This window comes from Carcharhinus amblyrhynchos, chromosome 10, assembly GCF_965287045.1.
Source record: "Carcharhinus amblyrhynchos chromosome 10, sCarAmb.v2.hapA, whole genome shotgun sequence".
NCBI lineage: Eukaryota > Metazoa > Chordata > Chondrichthyes > Carcharhiniformes > Carcharhinidae > Carcharhinus > Carcharhinus amblyrhynchos.
This window is the reverse complement of record NC_137333.1, coordinates 101,828,773-101,847,455: the sequence shown is the minus strand read 5'-3', so window position 1 is coordinate 101,847,455 and position 18,683 is coordinate 101,828,773. Positions and strand designations below refer to the sequence as shown.

Sequence of the window (18,683 nt, the reverse complement as noted above, 5' to 3'; positions counted from 1 at the left end):
CTACTTGTGACTAATAAATAAACTTTAAGAGGAAGCATCTGCACCACACCTACTTTATCCAGACCTTTTATCATATTGTACATCTCAATTTGATCTCACCTCATTCTTCTAAATTCCAGAGAATGTAGGCCTAAATTGGTCTAATATGGTTGATTCATAACTGCCCTCTAAAACAGGCACTGAGGTTCACCAAGACTATTGAGAGCTGGACAATACATCCCAAGGATGAAAAACAAGGGAAGAAGACAAAACAGGCACAAACAAAAGTCTTAATCTTAACTCTTCATTTCATTCTTAAATTAAAAACTCTAAAATAACTGCTCCTATCTCCCAAGGCCCTCTCCACGTTTGCGAGTAAACATTCAGGTCAAAAGTCAGTCACAAAGTTAGTGGATAAAGTCCCAGGGTTTGTCCACAGGAAGTGAAGATCGAAGGAAGACGGATGAAGTCCTCGCCGCTGCAGTTGACTCTTAACTGTCCTCCCAGCAACCGAGCGAGCCACCTGCTTGGGAACCGTTTTGAGAGATGGGTAATAAATGTCAATGATGCCCACATCTTGGGAACAAATTGGATAAGAAGGTTAATTCACCAGGTCTTCGTTCGATGCCAGCCAAGCTAGAAAAGCAAGTAGGTGGGCTTCGCTCTCTTGTGTATGCCCCATCTTCACACCATCCCCTGTCTTTCAGTCGAAGTGTGTTGGATTGTAATGCTCCTCCTTCCTCCATCGCTGCACCCACCCCCACCCACCTTCCCCTCGCAACTTCCCCCACCAACACTATCTTCATCCACCGGTTGTCAGGCTAACCCGATGGCCTCTGATGTGGCAGATGCAGTGGACATACTGCCATCGTGGTGGTTGGTTTCTGCAGAAATGGACCAGACATTATTCAATCCTGCAAAAAAAAAGAGAGATCAAAGTTCTCATGAGCAGCCCCAGCGCAGTGTGTGGTGAGTCTGGTCTAATTTATCATCTAGATAGAAAACACTTCCCATTCTATGGAATCTCGAGCACCCCAAAAGGCTAATCATCCCAACTGGTCTCTGCTGGCGCTCTGAATGGGCCTCTCCTCATCTCCAGCTAATCCCTTTTTGATGTTGCGTCCCATTCAACCAAGCTCGCCCTCACAAAGAGTCCTAACCCAAACAGTTTTGGTGTCCTTATCTGAGGAAGGATGTCCTTACTGTAGCGGGAGTAAAGGGAAGGTTTACCAGGCTGATTCCTGGGATGGCAGGTCTGTCATACGAGGAGAGACTAAGTCGGTTAGGATTGTATTCACTGGATTTTAGACGAGTGAGGGGGATTTCATAGAAACTGATAAAATTCTAACTTGCCCACCATTGGAACATTCTATCTGAATCTACCTTAGATTCAGATAAAATGTTCCAATGGTGGGGAAGTCCAGAACTTGGGGTCATAGTTTGAGGGTAAGGAGTAAACCTGTTAGGACTGAGGTGAGGAGAAATTTCTTCACCCAGAGGGTGGTGAATGTGTGGAATTCACTACCACAGGATGTAGCTGAGGCCAAAACATTGTCTGATTTCAAGAAGAAATTAGCTATTGCTCCCGGGATTAAAGGGAGCAAGGAATGTGGGAGTGAAGGGGAAATCGGGATATTGAATCTAATGATCAGCCATGATCAAAATGAATGGTGGAGAAGGGCCAAATGGCCTACTTCTAGTTTCTGTATACATTTTCCTTTAAGACTCACCTCAAAATCTAAATCTTTGACAAAGCTTTTGGTCGTCTGACCCTTTGTATCATTCTTTGCTCTATAATGACCCTATGAAGCATTCTGGGACATTACATCATCTTAAAGGTGCTGCATCAGTGTTACTCACTGCTGTAAAGAAGTTGCTCCAGAAATGGAAGCTTCCTCTGTAGTTCCTCAGCATTGGGTAACTGACCCAAATGGTCTGGTAATGTGCAATTAGAAAAAAATCCTCACGCCTGTTTTCAAATCCCTCCTGAGGTCGGTCTCACCATCCCCCTAGAACCTTCTGCAGCCTCTGGGATCCCTGCACCCCCTTCAGTTCTTGCCTCTTGTGGACGCCAACTCTCTCCATCCCACTACTGGCAGCTGCCTCAGTATTAAGCTCTGAAATTTCCTCCCTAAACCTCTCTACAACCACCTCCCCCCACAACCCACCCCTCCTTCCAAACCCTTCTTGTGAAGCAAGCCTTAAGTTCCTCACTGTGGTGTCGCATTTTGACTGTGCTCCCAGTGTACTACGTTCGAGGTGCTACGTAAATGTAGTTTGTTGATACATACCTGGCCGGAATTTGCTGTAAACCACGTTTTCGCTCCTATTCCTCTCATTTGGAACGTTCAATAATCCATTTTCTCTCCACCTGAACGGAATAAATTAGAAAGGAACAAAGTTTATCAAGATGGGGCAATAATACCCTTCGCTTTCCCGACAGGAGTCGGTAACTCAAGAATTAAGACGGGCAAGAAATTTACAATCCCTGGAATTCCAAGACCAATAAGAGACGCTGTTGGCACAATTTTTAACTCACAAACCACAGGCACTGATGCCACCCAGAATCTTACAGGACAGAAAAGGCCCTTCGGCCCATCGAGTCTGCATCGACAAAACTTCCCTAAATCTATCCCGAGCCCACGTTCCACCACTTGGCTCACAGCTTGAATGTTCTGACATTTTGAATGCTCAGTCATGTTCCTTTTTAAAGGTGGTGAGGTTTCCTGCCTCTACCAGGCAGCACATTCCAGATTCCCACTGCTCTCTGGTTGAAAGAAACTTTCCTCAAGTTCCCTCTAAACCCTCCTGTCCCTCACCCTAAACCCCTCATTATTGATCTTTCAACCAAGGGGAACAGCTGCTTCCTATTCACCCTCCGTACCCCTCATAATCTCATAAACATTAATCATGTCCCCCCCTCGGCCTTCTCCACTCTAAAGAAAACAGCTCAAATCTATCCAGCTTCGCTTCCTATTTCAAATTCTCCATCCCAGGCAACATCCTGGAGTATCTCCTCTGTACCCCCTCGGGTGCAATCACATCCTTCATATAGTGAGGGAAGAAGGCGGGAAAGTGGAACTGATCCACTTCAGATCAGCCATGATCTTATTGAATGGCGGGGCAGGCTCGAAGGGCTAGATGGCCTACTCCTGCTCCTAGTTCTTACGTGACTGAACTGTGCACTGTTCTCCAGCTGTGGCCGAACCAAAGTTTTGTACATTTCCAATATAACCTTCCTGCTCTTTATAATCTATGTCACGACTGATAAAGTCCCATTTGCCTTCTTAACTACCCTATTAACCTGCCCTGTCGCCTTCAGGGATCTGTGGACAAGCACCCCAAGATCTCTCTGTTCCTCTGATCTTCCTGTTGTCCTGCCATTAAGTGAGTATTCCATTGCCTTGTTACTCCTTCCAAAGTGCATCACCTCACACTTTTCAGGGTGAAATTCTGTCTACCACTGATTTGGTCATTTGACCAACCCATCTATAGTCTTCCTGCATCCTAAGACCTCCTTCCTCACTAGTAACCACCCTGTGAATCTTCATATCATCCGCAGACCTGCTTATCATTCCCCTCTCCACTCTCATCTATATGGTTTATTTATATCACGAACAATAAGCGACCCAGGCACTGGTCCCTCTGCGATGCCACTGGACACTGGCCTCCAGTCACACAAACCGTCTTCTGCTACCACCCTCTGTGCCTACCACAAAGCCAGTCTTGGATCCAACTTGCCAAGTTCCCCCAGATCCCATTGACTGCGTTCTCAGGTGGGTGCAAATGGCATGGGGGCGGGGGGGGCAGTGGGTGAGGGCAAATATCTTGGGTGTCCTGGTAAATATTTATCTCACTGTCAACGTCACAGGAGCCAATTATCTGGTCACTGCCACCTTGCTGTGTGTGGGATCTTGCTGTTCGCACTGCGCTGGAGTACTGTGTGCAGTTTTGGGCGCCGTACTTACGCAAGGATATTTTGGCCTTGGAGCGAGTGCAGAGGAGGTTTACTAGGCTGATGCCGGAGTTGAGGGGGTTGAGCTATGAGGAGAGGCTGAATAAACTAGGCTTGTACTCGTTAGAGTTTAGAAGAATGAGGGGAGATCTCATTGAGACGTATAAGATGATGAATGGGATGGATAGGATAGAGGTGGAGAGACTCTTCCCGCTCAGAAAGGACAGTAGGACTAGAGGGCACAGCCTCAAGATAAAGGGGGGGGCGGTTTAGAACAGAGTTGAGGAAGAACTTCTTCACTCAAAGGGTGGTGAATCTCTGGAATTCTCTGCCCGTTGAAGTGGTGGAGGCTGCCTCGCTAAATATATTTAAGACGCGGGTTGATGGGTTTTAGATAAGAGAGGGGATTAAGGGTTATGGGGAGAGGGTGGGAAAGTGGAACTGAGCCACGACAGATCAGCCATGATCTTATTGAATGGCGGGGCAGGCTCGAAGGGCCAGATGGCCTACTCCTGCTCCTATTTCTTATGTTCTTATGTGATGTAGGAAGTGAGGCTGTCAGTGAAATACTTTACCGACAGCGAAAAGTTTCGGAATGCCCTGTGACTGTGAAATTTACGACAGAAATGCTATTTCATTATTTCCAGCTCGGAGGGGGTTGCTAACAGTGACTGTGCCAGCACACCACCACACTCTGAGAGCAGAACATTCATAAGAATTTCACTTCCTACTTACCAGTTGAGTATAAATACCATTATGATTAACACGGCTGATACCACATCTGATGAAATCCACATCATTTTATACTGGGAAGGGGTCTGAAGAGAAGAATAAAAATGAAAGTAGTAATGTTAGTGGTTACGATTATTTTTTATTCATTTGTGGGACATGGGTATCACTGGCTGGCCAGCATTTATTGCCCATCCCTAGTTGCCCTTGGACAGCTGAGAGTCAACCACATTGCTGTGGTTCTGGAGTCACATGTAGGCCAGACCGGGTAAGGACAGCAGATTTCCTTCCCTAAAGGACATTAGAGAACCAGATAGATCTTTTTCAACAATGGTTTCGTGGTCATCAGTAGATTCATAATTCCAGTTTCTCTTTTATTGAATTCAAATTCCACCATCGGCCGTGACAGGACTCAAACCCGGGTCCTCAAAACATTAGTTGAACGTTACGGGCAGTATGGTGGCACAGTATTTAGCGCTGCTGCCTCACGGTGCCAGGGACCTGGGTTCAATTCTGGCCTTGGGTCACTGCGTGGATTTCCTCCGGGTGCTCCGGTTTCCTCCCACAGTCCGAAAGGTATGCTGGTTAGGTGCGTTGGCCTCAGTGTACCCGGACAGGCACAGGAGTATGCCAACTAGGGGAAGTTCACAGTAACGTCATTGTAATGTTAATGTGGTCCTACTTGTGACTAATAAATAAACTTTGACTTTGAGTTTCTGGATTACTAAGTTAACAATAATACCACAAGGCCAGCTCCTCCCTCTTAGTCATATTTAACCCATCCAGAGTATGTGGACATCAGGCAGCAGCAGTAGGCCATTCAGCCCCTCAAGCTGGTGCTGTGAGGCAGCAGTGTGCGCCACACAGTGCACTCAACACTACTTTATTCAGCAATAAACATTCACAGTTGGCACACTGCCAGCTTGGAACACTTTCCAAACAGGGCAACTTCCACGATGCCAGCCTTTAGCCCAGCATTTCCCTGAAGGTCACAGATTCCCTCGGTGGCATTAAGCAGAGGGGTGGGAGCGACCCGCTGCCGTTTCCATCAGAGTGGGTTGTGCCGGTGAAGGAGGAAGCTTTTCCCAGAGGGAGGAGAAAGGGCAGCGTGGGTGGCACAGTGGTTAGCACCGCTGCCTCACAGTGCCAGGGACCCGGTTCGATATCCCCCCCCCCCCCCTCCGCCTCGGGTCAATGTCTGTGCGGAATCTGCACATTCCCCTGCGTGGGTCTCCTCCGGGTGCTCCAGTTTCCTCCCACGGTCCAAAGATTGGCCATGGTAAATTGCCCCCTTAGTATCTCAGGATGTGTCGGTTAGAGGGATTGGCCGGGGTAAATGTGTAGGGTTGTGGGCACAGGGGACTGGGGTGGGATTGCTGTCAGTCCAGATTCCATGGGCCAAACGGCCTCTCTCTGCACTGTTGGGATTCTAGACGGAAGCCAGGAGCAGTCTGGACGGAAGGTCAGCCTACCATGAGGAACCAGGGCTGGTGGAGTTCCTTCAGCTGCTGGGGAGCGTTGGTAATGACAGAGTGGGCGCCCGCACACCACACCAGGGAGAACAGCCACAGCTCACTCACAACGTACAGGTTGGTGCTGATGTTTGCTGCTGCGTACGTCCTGCGGGATCACGAGAAAGGAAGAGGGTCAGAAATGAATTTGTACCGTTAAATAAAGTCACCATTGGTAAATAGAAGTAGGCCGAGATTTATCCCTGATTTCCGAAGCATTAGTGAGGGGCTGTTTATAGAAACATTGAACGTTACAGCACAGTACAGGCCCTTCGGCCCTCAATGTTGTGCCGAGTTATGTCCAATCCCAAGATCAAGCTATCCCCTCCCTATAATCCTGGAGTGCTCCATGTGCCTCTCCAATAACCGCTTGGATAAACCCTCAGGGATCTGGGTTCAAACACAGCCAAGAACGATTTATTATTGTCACATGTATTAACATTCAGTGAAAAGTATTGTTCCTTGCGCGCTATACAGACAAAGCATACTGTTCACAGAGAAGGAAATCAGAGAGTTCAGAATGTAGTGTTACACTCATAGCTAGGGTGCAGAGAAAAATCAACTTAATGCAAAGTAAGTCCATTCAAAAGTCTGACAGCAGCAGGGAAGAAGCTGTTCTTGAATCGGTTGGTACACGACCTCAGACTTTTGTACCTTTTTCCCGACTGAAGAAAGAGGAAGAGAGAATGTCCGGGGTGTGTAGGGTCCTTAATTATGCTGGCTGCTTTGCCGAGGCAGCGGGAAGTGTAGACAGAGTCAATGGATGGGAGGCTGGTTTGTGTGATGGATTGGGCTACATTCACGATCTTTTGTAGTTCCTTGCGGTCTTGAGCAGAGCAGGAGAATGAGGGCCTGGGAGTCTGCTTTGTCCAATTAGATGAGGATTCTGCATGGAAATCACTTCAGGCAGCCTTCACCCAGACTCAGATTTTTTTTTATTCATTCGTGGGACATGGGCATCGCTGGCTGGCCAGCATTTCTTGCCCATCCCCAATTGTCCAAGGGTAGTTGAGAGTCAACCACATTGCTGTGACTCTGGAGTCACATGTAGGCCAGACCGGGTAAGGATGGCAGATTTCCTTCCCTAAAGGACATCAGTGAACCAGATGGGTTTTTCCAACAATCGACAATGATTTCATGGTCATCAGTAGATTCTTAATTCTAGATTTATTTTATTGAATTCAAATTGCACCATCTGCTGTGGCGGGATTCGAACCTGAACCCCCAGAACAGTAGCTGAGTTTCTGGATTAATAGTCTAGCAATAATACCACCTCTCTATAAAGCTACATCATAGGTTTAGTTTGTTACATCTCCCCTGCTGCCAGCCCCCAATTCGAGTCACCTAAAACTGCCCTTAGTTTCTGCTGCTTTAATTTGCGGTTTCAGCACAGCACCGAGAGGAAGGAGGCAGGAAATTTACACACAGAAAGATCCCACAGCCCTCAACGCAATAGTGACCAGAACACCTGCTTTACAAAGTGTTCACAGGCCATTCAGCCCACGTCAGTGTGCCACACAAGCTTCTGCGTGTTGGTTGAGGGATAGATAGTGGCCAAGGAACCCTGCAAAATAGTCCAGTGGGATCTTACATCCACGGGAGGGGGCAGACAGGACTTTGGATCTCATCTGAAGGAGCGCACCTCCGGCAGTGCAGCACTCCCCCTGCACGGCACTGGTGTCAGCCTGGATTTTCTGTCTCCAGTGTCTGGCGTGGGGTCTGAACCCACGACAGGCAGACCCGCTCTGAGTCCCGTGGGTCTGTGAGCCAGGGATTAGATCAGGCTTTTCATTTCATGGTAAGCAGGCTTTGCTGTTGTGGGGGCAAAAAGCTCTAATAACTAGCATCATGGTGGAGCTTTGAGGCTTTATTACTCCGAGCCGAGAACACAGAATGAGTATGTGACCACACATTGTCCACTAAACTACTCACACCACAATCCCACCCTTTCAATACAACAATCTCAGTTGTACCTGATTGGAACTGTGTTACTCAGCTGGAAGTAAGTCAGCTTCATAAATAATTCCAGGGTAGTTCCTTTCCTGATCATGAAGTCACAAGATCAGGGACCCTCTGCTGTTCTTACCCAGATAACCCTGTATCTAGATGGGAAATGGTGCTGGACTTTCAACTGCAGAGGGCATCACAGGCAAGCCTGACCCTGTGCTCTCCCCCCTGCCCCGCCCCCACCAACCCCTTTTGCCCCTTTTCATAGAATCCCTACAGTGCAGAAGGAGGCCACTCAGCCCATCAAGTCTGCACCAACCACATTCCCACACAGACCCACTTCCATAACCCCACATACTTATCTCTGCTAATCCCCCCGGCACGAAGAGACAACATAGCACGGCCAATCAACCTAACCCCTACATCATAGGAGCGTGGGGAGAAACCGGAGCACTCGGAGGGAACCCACGCAGGCACGAGGAGGATGTGCAAACTCCACACAGGTAGTGATCCAAGCTGGAATTGAACCCAGGTCCCTGGCGCTGTGAGGCAGCAGTGCTAACCATCGAGCCACCCGTGCCGCCGGTTTTAGTGCGATGGACAAAATAATAATCTACAGTTGGTAACTACTGTGAAATGAAAAAGAAAGGGTTTCATTTATATAGCGCCTCTCACTAGCTCAGGATATGCTTTACGGTCTATCGAGTAGGGATCATGGCAGTGAATTTGCACACAGTAAGCGCCCACAAACAGAAACGTATTAATGAAGAGATAATCTGAGTTATTAGTTGTGCTATTGACTGAGGGATTAATATCAGCTTGACGCAGATCGTGACTCGACTGCCTTGGTTCACTATAGCACCACAGGTTCTTTCTCAGGAAGGTCAGACAGCACCAGCTCTCAGGCAGTTGGAGATGGAGAATAAATATTCACATCCCACGGGCGAATAATAAAAGGAGCGTTCATTCACCTGAGATCAGCTGGCTCTAACCTCTCAGCTGTGTCGCACTCCCTTAAGCACTAGAGTAAGGTGTCAGCCTGGATCACCCATCCATTAACTCTGTCTACACTCCCTAAAGCAGCCAGTATAATCAAGGACCCGACATACCCCAGGCGTTCTCTCTTCCACCTTCTTCCATCGGGAGAAAGATACAAAAGTCTGGGGTCACGTACCAACCAACTCAAGAACAGCTTCTTCCCTACTGCTGTCAGACTTTTGAATGGACCTACCTCATATTAAGTTGATCTTTCTCTACACCCTAGCTATGACTGGAACACTACATTCTGCACCCTCTCCTTTCCTTCTCTATGTATGGTATGCTTTGTCTGTATAGTGCACAAGAAACAATATTTTTCACTGTATACTAATACGTGTGTCAATCCAATCTCACTGTCAAATCTCTGAATGAGGACTTGAACTCACAACCTTTCGATTCAGAAGTGAGCGTGTAACCCACTGAGCCACAGTTAATTATTGATTCATTCAGCGAACGCACTATCAGATCAGCCATGATCTTATTGAATGGCGGAGCAGGCTCGAGGGGTTAGATGGCCTACTCCTGCTCCTAGTTCTTATGTCACTGGCAAGACCAACATTTGTTGCCCATTCTTTGACATCAATGAAGAATCAACCACATTGTTGTGCGTCTGGAGTCACACATAGGCCAGGCTGGATATGGATGGCCGATTACCTTCCCTGGAGGTGGCACAATGATTAGCACTGCTGTGTCACAATGCCAGGGACCCGGGTTTGATTTCCAGCTTGGGCCACTGTCTGTGTGGAGTCTGCACATTCTCCCCATGTCTACGTCGGTTTCCTCTGGGTGCTCCGGTTTCCTCCCACAGTCCAAAGATGTGCAGGTTAGGTGGATTAGCTATGAGAAATTGCCCCTTGGTGTCAGTAGGAGGGGGGGGGGGGGGTTAGAAGGGTAAACTTACAGGATTACAGGAATAGGGCCTGGGTGGGATTGTGGTCGATGCAGACTTGATGGGCCAAATGGCCTCCTTCTGCATTGTAGGGATTCTATGATCCTAAGGGCATTAGTGGGTTTTTATGACCATAATTTCATGACCACCATTATGGAGACTAGCTTTATATTCCAGACTTAATAATGAAATCCAAAACTCCCTGCAGCATTAACCTGGATCTTTACATCAGAATCTCAGTGACATAACCACTACACCACCATCTACACCATCCGCCCGAGATCAGGAGGTTCCAATCCCGGTATCCTGGCCAACATTCATCCCTCAACCAACATCGCTGAAATCGACAATCTGAGCACTGACATTTTGGGAGCACGCTTTGCATAAAGTAGCCGCCTTGTTAAAACCAGAGAAAAGTTACAGGGCAGAAAGAGGCCATTCAGCCCATTGTAACCGCACCTTGTTCATTTCCATCATTGTAACAACACTTCATTTGGTGCAAAGCGCTTTGGGACACACCGAGGCTGTAAAGGCTGCTACATAAATGCAAAGCTTTCCTTTCCTTCACTCAATCTCAGTTTTTTGCCAGGATTAGACAGCGAGGAAGCACCTCGGGACATTTTCACCGCATTAAAGACTCAATATGAACACCAGTTGTTACCGACCTGATCTCGTTGCTGGAAATCTCACTGTAGCGCACGTTGAGGTTATGGATCTTGTCCCGCTGCAATTCTTCAATGGGCTTCTTTCCTCCGTGAATGTGGACAAATCCTGGCATCCTCTGTTGCACCACTGATCGCATCGCATTGGGAAGCCAGAGAATCTACAGCGGAAAATATTCCGTGAGATTTAACCATGTCAAACTGTGACCGTTTCCCCATTGCAGCATCGATATCAGGCACTGCCAGATCATACAAACCCTACAGTGCAGAAGGAGGCCATTCAAAGAATGAAGAACAGTACAGCACAGTAACAGGCCCTTTGGCCCACCAAGCCTTGCGCCAATCACGTTGTCCTATCTAGACTAACAGTTTGTATCCCTCTATTCCCCATCCCTTCATGTGTCTATCCAGATAAGTCTTAAATGTCACTAACACGTCTGCCTCAACCATCTTACTTGGCCGTGCATTCCAGGCCCCCACCACCCTCTGTGTAAAAAACTTCCCCTGCTCATCTCCACTGAACCGTTTCCCCCTTTATCCTGAACTTGTGCCCCCTTTGTAACTGTCATTTCCGCCCTGGAAAAAACTTCCAATTGTTCACCCCGGATTTTACCTCTGACCCCAGCTCGATTTTACCTCTGACCCCTGGCTCGATTTTACCTCTGACCCCCAGCTCGATTTTACCTCTGACCCCAGCTCGATTTTACCTCTGACCCCTGGCTCGATTTTACCTCTGACCCCAGCTCAATTTTACCTCTGACCCCAGCTCGATTTTACCTCTGACCCCTGGCTCGATTTTACCTCTGACCCCAGCTCAATTTTACCTCTGACCCCAGCTCGATTTTACCTCTGACCCCTGGCTCGATTTTACCTCTGACCCCCAGCTCAATTTTACCTCTGACCCCAGCTTGATTTTACCTCTGACCCCTGGCTCGATTTTACCTTTGACCCCAGCTCAATTTTACCTCTGACCCCGGCTTGATTTTACCTCTGATCCCAGCTCAATTTTACCTCTGACCCCGGCTTGATTTTACCTCTGACCCCAGCTTGATTTTACCTCTGACCCCTGGCTTGGTTTTACCTCTGACCCCTGGCTGGATTTTCCCTCTGACCCCTGGCTTGATTTTACCTCTGACCCGTGGCTGGATTTTACCTCTGACCCCTGGCTCAATTTTACCTCTGACCCCAGCTTGATTTTACCTCTGACCCCTGGCTGGATTTTCCCTCTGACCCCTGGCTCGATTTTCCCTCTGACCCCTGGCTTGATTTTCCCTCTGACCCCGGCTTGATTTTCCCTCTGACCCCTGGCTGGATTTTCCCTCTGACCCCGGCTTGATTTTCCCTCTGACCCCTGGCTGGATTTTCCCTCTGACCCCTGGCTGGATTTTCCCTCTGACCCCTGGCTCAATTTTCTGCTGACCCCCTACCACGCTTGGGGCTGTAAACCACTTAACTGCTTCCCTTGAAACCCCCTCAAAGACAGAGCAGTGTTGGGTCCGGCCATTGTCATTCTCAGTTAACTGGCAACTTTGAGTAACCGACAGCAGTCATTCCCTGGAGAACAAATGTTTGGTCGGGTTCTGAAAGAGTGAATGTTTTGTGTGAAAAACGATGCGATGAGGGGGTGAATTTTCTTGGCGCTGTGGCACCATTTCCATCCAATCCCCACCAGTGAAGCAGCCATAAGGGGGTGCCTTGGCTACGGGTGATAGATGGGCCGAAGGGCCTTCTCTGTACTCTGTGACTCGATGATCGTTCCTTACCAGGGTCTCGTTAATCCCGGACTCCTGGATCGCACTGATGGTCTGTAAGATGAAGTTGTTTCGGTGGGGGTGTTTCAGGGGCGGCCTGTACAGGTCAAAGATCACAGCCTTCCCGTGCTTGGCCGCCAGTTTCAGGAGGTCAGTCAGCTTGCAGACCGTCTGCCTGCCGGCCTTGCGCTTGTCCTCGCGTGACAACAAGTGTTTGGTTCCAAAGGGATTGTCCTGTTTGGAGAAACAAGGAGGCCAGGGGAGAAATGTAGGATTGGCTTCAATGGTAAAACGCAAGTCGAGCAGAATTTCAAATGAGGCTGTTTCCTCTACAGGGCAGAAGGAGGCCATTTGGCCCATCATGTCTGCACCAACAGAGCCCCATTCCCATTAACCCCACACAATTACCCCAATAATCCCCCTAAATAGAATCATAGAATCCCTACAGGGCAGAAAGAGGCCATTTGGCCCATCACGTCTGCACCAACAGAGCCCCATTCCCATTAACCCCACACAATTACCCCAATAATCCCCCTAAATAGAATCATAGAATCCCTACAGGGTAGAAGGAGGCCGTTCAGCCCATCGAGTCTGCACTATCAGAGCATCAGACCCAGGCCCCATTCCCATTAACTCCACACAACTACCCCGATAATTCCCCCTAAATAGAACCATAGAATCCCTACAGGGTAGAAGGAGGCCATTCAGCCCATCGAGTCTGCACCAACCACAATCTCACCCAGGCCCTATCCCCATAACAACATGCATTTATGCTAGCTAGTCTCGCTGACACTAAGGGGCAATTTAGCATGGCCGATCCACCTAACCCACGCATCTTTGGACTGTGGGAGGAAACCAGAGCACCCAGAGGAAACCCACGCAGACACAGGGAGAATGTGCAGATTCCATTTCACCCATTGCCCTTAACATCTCCTGACCATTCATCATTTTCCATCCAACCACTGCAACCTCACCTCATAATCAACCGACTAGATTGCATCAATTCTTGATTAACTTTGCGTCCTCATAACCAAACGAATGACAGCCACGCAATGGTAAATACATTGCTGTACCATGGGTTTGGGCAGCACGGTGGCACAGCGGTTAGCACAGCTGCCTCATGAAGGATTGGAATGAGGCACTCACTGAGTGTTAAAATGGGCGACATGGGCTTGTTGGGCCGAAGGGCCTGTTTCCTGTGCTGTGTTGTTCTTTGTTCTATGGCGCCAGTGGCCTGGGCTCAACTCCTGCCTTGGGTCACTTTCCGTGCAGAGACTGCACATTCTCCCCGTGTCTGCGTGGGTTTCCTCCAGGTGCTCCGGTTTCCTCCCACAGTCCAAAAGTGTGCAGGTGAGATGGGTTGGCCACGCTGAATTGCCCCTCCGCGTGGGTGAGGGCAATTAGCGGGGTAAATGTGTGGGGTTAAGGGAATGGGATGGGAGGGTGGGCCTGGATAAGATGCTCTGTTGGACAGTCAGTGCAAACCCGATGGGGGCAAAAGGCCTCCTTCTGTACTGTAAGAATCCTATTGGATTAGCATGCATAGATCCTCAGCATGAGCTGAGGTGGCACAGTGATTAGCACTGTGCGGCCTAACTAAGCTTTAGAGAACCTTAGTTAGGCCGCAGTTGAAATACAGTGTTTGGCTCTGGTTGCCACACTACCAGAAGAATGTGGAGGCTTTGGAGAGGGTACAGAAAAGATTTACCAGGGTGTTGCCTGGTATGGAGGGCATTGGCTGTGAGGAGAGAATGGAGAAACTTGGTTTGTTCTCACTGGAGCGACGGAGGTTGAGGGGAGACCTGATAGAAGTCTACAAGATTATGAGAGACATGGACAGAGTGGATAGTCAGAAACTTTTTCCCAGGGTGGAAGAGTCAATTACTAGGCGGCACAGGTTTAAGGTGCGAGGGGCAAGATTTAAAAGAGATGATCGAAGCAGATTTTTTTACACAGAGAGTAGTGCGAGCCTGGAACTCATTGCCGGGGGATGTAGTGGAAGTGGATATGGTAGTGACTTTTAAAGGTGTCTTGATAAGTACATGAATAAGATGGGAATAGAGGGATATGGTCCTCGGAAGGGTAGGAGGTCTTAGTTAAGTCGAGCAGCATTGTCAGTGCAGGCTTGGAGGGCCAAAGGGCCTGTTCCTGTGCTGTAATTTTCTTTGTTCTTTGTCCTTTGTTCACAGTGCCAGGGGCCCAGGTTTGATTCCGGCCTCGGGTCACCGTCTATTTGGAGTTTGCACGTTCTTCCCGTGGCTGCATGAGTTTCCTCTGGTGCTCCGGTTTCCTCTCACATTCCAAAGATGTGCAGGTTAGGTTGACTGGCTTTGCTAAATAGACCTGAGTGTTAGGGGATTGGCAGGGTAGGGGAATAGGGCCTGGGTGGGATTGTGCTTGGTGCAGACTCGATGGGCCAAATGGCCTCCTTCTGCACCGTAGGGATTCTATGATTCTATGATCTGAGTCACGTCCGTAGCAATAGGTCAAAAATCAGTAGTGTGTGGTACAAGAGGTTGCGTAGAGAATCTTCCAAGGCAGCAATGTGCATTTTCACCTCCCAGCCCTACAATGTGCCTACCTGAAGGAACCATTTCCCAGCATTCAGCTCTGCAAGCTCATCCCAGGTAAAGGTGGCAGCATTCCTGGTCTCGTTGCTTGGAAAGACCTCTTCAATATTGGTGGTCCTTCTCAGCGTCCGGTCATGCATAAGGAATGGAACTCCGTCCCAACTGATCAACAATGCAACATTAACGACTGAGTTAGAACTGAAGACATGGCATTATCATCAAATCATAAGGATTGGGAGCTGAAAGAGGCCCATCAAGCCTGCTCCGCCATTCAATGGGTTTATGGCTGATCTATGGCATGGTCTTAATTCCATTTCCCTGCCTGTTCTCCATAACCCTTATTTATTAGTGTCACAAGTAAGGCTTACATTAACACTGCAATGAAGTTACTGTGACATTCTCCTAGTTGCCGGCACCTGTTCAGGTCAATCCACCTAACCAGCGCGTCTTTCAGACTGTGGGAGGAAACCGGAGCACCCGGAGGAAACCCACGCAGGCACGGGGAGAACATGCAAACTCCACACAGATAGTGACCCAAGCCGGGAATTGAACCCGGGTTCCTGGCGCTTGGAGGCAGCAGTGCTAACCACTGTGCCGCCATGCTGCCCTTGATGCCAGTCGATCAAAAATTTAACTCAGCTTTTACTGTATTCCATGACCCGCAGCCTCTATAGATCTCTGAGGAAGAGAATTCCAAACACAAATGACCCTCTGAGTGAAGAAATTCCTTCTCATTAAATGGGAGACTCCCTATTTTTTGCTTTGACAAAGGGCCACCTAGACTTGAAACGTCAGCTCTTTTCTCTCCTTACAGATGCTGCCAGACCAGCTGAGATTTTCCAACATTTTCTCATTTGGTTTCAGATTCCAGAATCCGCAGTAATTAGCTTTTATCCCTATTTTTTGAACTGTGCTCCCAGTTTTGGTCTTCCCCTCCACCAGGGGAAACATCCTGCCAGCATCCACCCTCTCAAGCTCCCTCAGAAATTTATACCTTTCAATAAGATCACCTCTGATCCCTCGCAACTCCAGTGCCCACCATTCCTTCTGCCTGCCTAGTTATTTGCCCTCTCTACATGCTGACTTTTTGTGTACACTCATAACAAAGAGAACAAAGAGGCCAACAAGGGGCATACGCACGGTGGGTGGTGCGAGGGCTGCTCTTGGATGTTGCTTCGAGAGTTGCCTAGTGTGAGAAACACAGCTCACAGTTAAACAATTTAGTCAAGTCAAGTTCTGAAGGAGCAAGATTTTATTTGACGTTCTTGCAAGACCGGGTGTCTAGCGAAATAGGCACACCTTACGTAGATTTGCAGCACATTTTATACTTTTTTTACAAGCATTGTAATGGCTTTGCAATATGTTGTTCTCCCCTAATTGGTGGTCCCTGTCCCATCTATGTGTTGTCATTCCCCTATTGGCTCGAGGTGTCATCCCCTCTACTCATCTAACAATGTCTCCTGTTATCACAAGAGTGCATTAGCAAACTCATCCATCTTATCCAATACTGTTACATGTCCAGTTCAGATTGGCGGTAATCAATCCTTTGCCAACTTAATCACTGCTGTCCCAACCATCTCAGTGACCTTTTCCCCCTTTTATGCTTAGTTGTAAAAACAACACATCTTGCAGACCATTTGCTTTTTGTAACTTGGCCTCTTACATTCCTGCAGGATGTGGTGTATGTTTCACTGCACATCACATCTCTGATGTTATCTCCACATCACAGGCAGTCTTTTTATTACCCCTAACTATTGCTGTGTTAGCAGCATCGAACCTTATGTCCTATGTTTGTGACTAAACTCACAGTTGTTTCCATAATGTGGGTTATCAATGTGCGTGACTATATCCAGTCTACTTAACTTTAAGCTATTTCTCTATGCTCTACAGATACATGTGTTAACAGCATCTTTACCTATTGCTCACACTAGTGCTTCACGTCGTTAGTCTACGCTTAAACTGGACCAACTGACGGGCAACACAACAGCTCAGTGACTATCACTGTCTGCTGTGCAGTTACAGGGACCCGGGTCGGATCTCCGGCTTGAGTCGGTGTCTGTGGGAGTTTGCACATTCTCCCCGTGCCTGCGTGGGTTTTCTCCGGGTGCTCCAGTTTCCTCCCACACCCCCAAAAACGTGCTTTTAGGCTGATTGGTGTCAATAAATTGTCCCTAAATTGGATCACCCTTAATCTGGTGCACATATAATTTCCTAAATTTGCATCCCCTTTATTGTGGAGTCCACTAGAGGTAGACAAAAGTCGTAGGTGGGGAGGGGCAGTTTAGATCAGAGTTGAGGAGGAACTTCTTCACTCAAAGGGTGGTGAATCTCTGGAATTCTCTGCCTGTTGAAGTGGTGGAGGCTGCCTCGCTAAATATATTCAAGTCACGGGTAGATAGATTTCTGATAGACAAGGGGATTAAGGGTTATGGGGAGAAAGCGGGAAAGTGGAACTGATCCACTTCAGATCAGCCATGATCTTATTGAATGGCGGGGCAGGCTCGAAGGGCTAGATGGCCGACTCCTGCTCCTATTTCTTATGCTCTTATATAGGTAGAAGAAGGATTGGAATGAGGCACTCACTGAGTGTTAGAATGGGCGGTGTGGGCTTGTAGGGCTGAAGGCCCTGTTTCCTGTGCTGTGCTGTTCTTTAGTACAGCACAGGAACAGGCCCTTCAGCCCTCCAAACCTACGCCGATCATGATGTCTGCCTAAACTAAACCCGTATGGAGTCCGTATCCTTCCATTCCCATCCTATTCATGTATTTGTCTAGTTACCTCTTAAATCCCACTATCGTACTTGTTCCCACCATCTCCTCGGGCATCGCGTTCCAGACATTCACCACGAAAAAGCGTGCCTGGCACACCTCCTCTAAACTTTTCCCCACACACCTTAAACCTATGTCCCCTAGTACTTGACTTTTCTACCGTTGGAAAGAGCATCTGACTATCCAGTCATAATCTTGTAAACCTCTATCAGGTCACTCCTCAACCTCCTTCGTTCCAGTACGAACAAGCTGAGATTATCCAACCGCTGCTCATAGCTAATGCCCTCCAGACCAGGCAACATCCTGGTAAACCTCTCCTACACCCTCCCCAACTCTTAGGCCACATGATTCTTCAGTGTCGCCCTATTTAAATAAGATTCCATTTTCTTATTCATTCTGCCAAGGTACCCAACTTTAGATTTTCCCACGATATCAGAATCTCACTACAGTGCAGAAGGAGAGAATTCCTACAACATACAACACAGGAACAGTCCAATCAGATCCATGTGGGATAATTATGCCCCACACGAGCATTCTCCCACCTTCTGTCAATTCACCCCATCGGAAAATCCTTCCATTCCTTTCTCCCTCGTGTTTTCCTGACTTCTCTTCACCTCAACCGCTCCCCTGTAGTATCAAGTTCCACATTCTCCCCAGGTTGCGGATAAAGAAGTTCCTCCTGAATCCCTCATCACATTTCTAAATTACAATTTCTTTTATGTATAACGCCTAGATCTGGAGTCACACCGTCCTGACTGGGAGAATACCATGGACGCTCCTTCGCTGGAATCCGGGAACTCCCTCCCTAACTGTGCTGTGGGTGCACCTACACCACATGGGCTGCAGTGGCCCGAGACAATGCCCTTCTCAAGGGCAATCAGGGA

The 18,683-nt window shown here is 48.2% G+C and overlaps 1 protein-coding gene across 3 annotated transcripts in view; it reads right to left on the bottom strand.

The window, feature by feature from the left end:
- Nucleotides 1-756: 756 nt before the first annotated feature.
- The window catches only part of gdpd4a (glycerophosphodiester phosphodiesterase domain containing 4a), an 87,506-nt gene continuing 69,579 nt past the window's right edge, over nucleotides 757-18,683 (bottom strand). For all 3 annotated transcript variants that reach the window (XM_080197981.1, XM_080197980.1, XM_080197982.1), the window contains 7 exons: nucleotides 15,043-15,193; nucleotides 12,474-12,695; nucleotides 10,714-10,871; nucleotides 6,136-6,283; nucleotides 4,670-4,752; nucleotides 2,271-2,350; nucleotides 757-893 (listed from right to left, as the gene is read on the bottom strand). In XM_080197981.1, coding sequence (XP_080054107.1) covers nucleotides 796-893; nucleotides 2,271-2,350; nucleotides 4,670-4,752; nucleotides 6,136-6,283; nucleotides 10,714-10,871; nucleotides 12,474-12,695; nucleotides 15,043-15,193 — 940 coding nt within the window. In that variant the 3' untranslated portion in view covers nucleotides 757-795. The remainder of the gene's footprint in view (nucleotides 894-2,270; nucleotides 2,351-4,669; nucleotides 4,753-6,135; nucleotides 6,284-10,713; nucleotides 10,872-12,473; nucleotides 12,696-15,042; nucleotides 15,194-18,683) is intronic.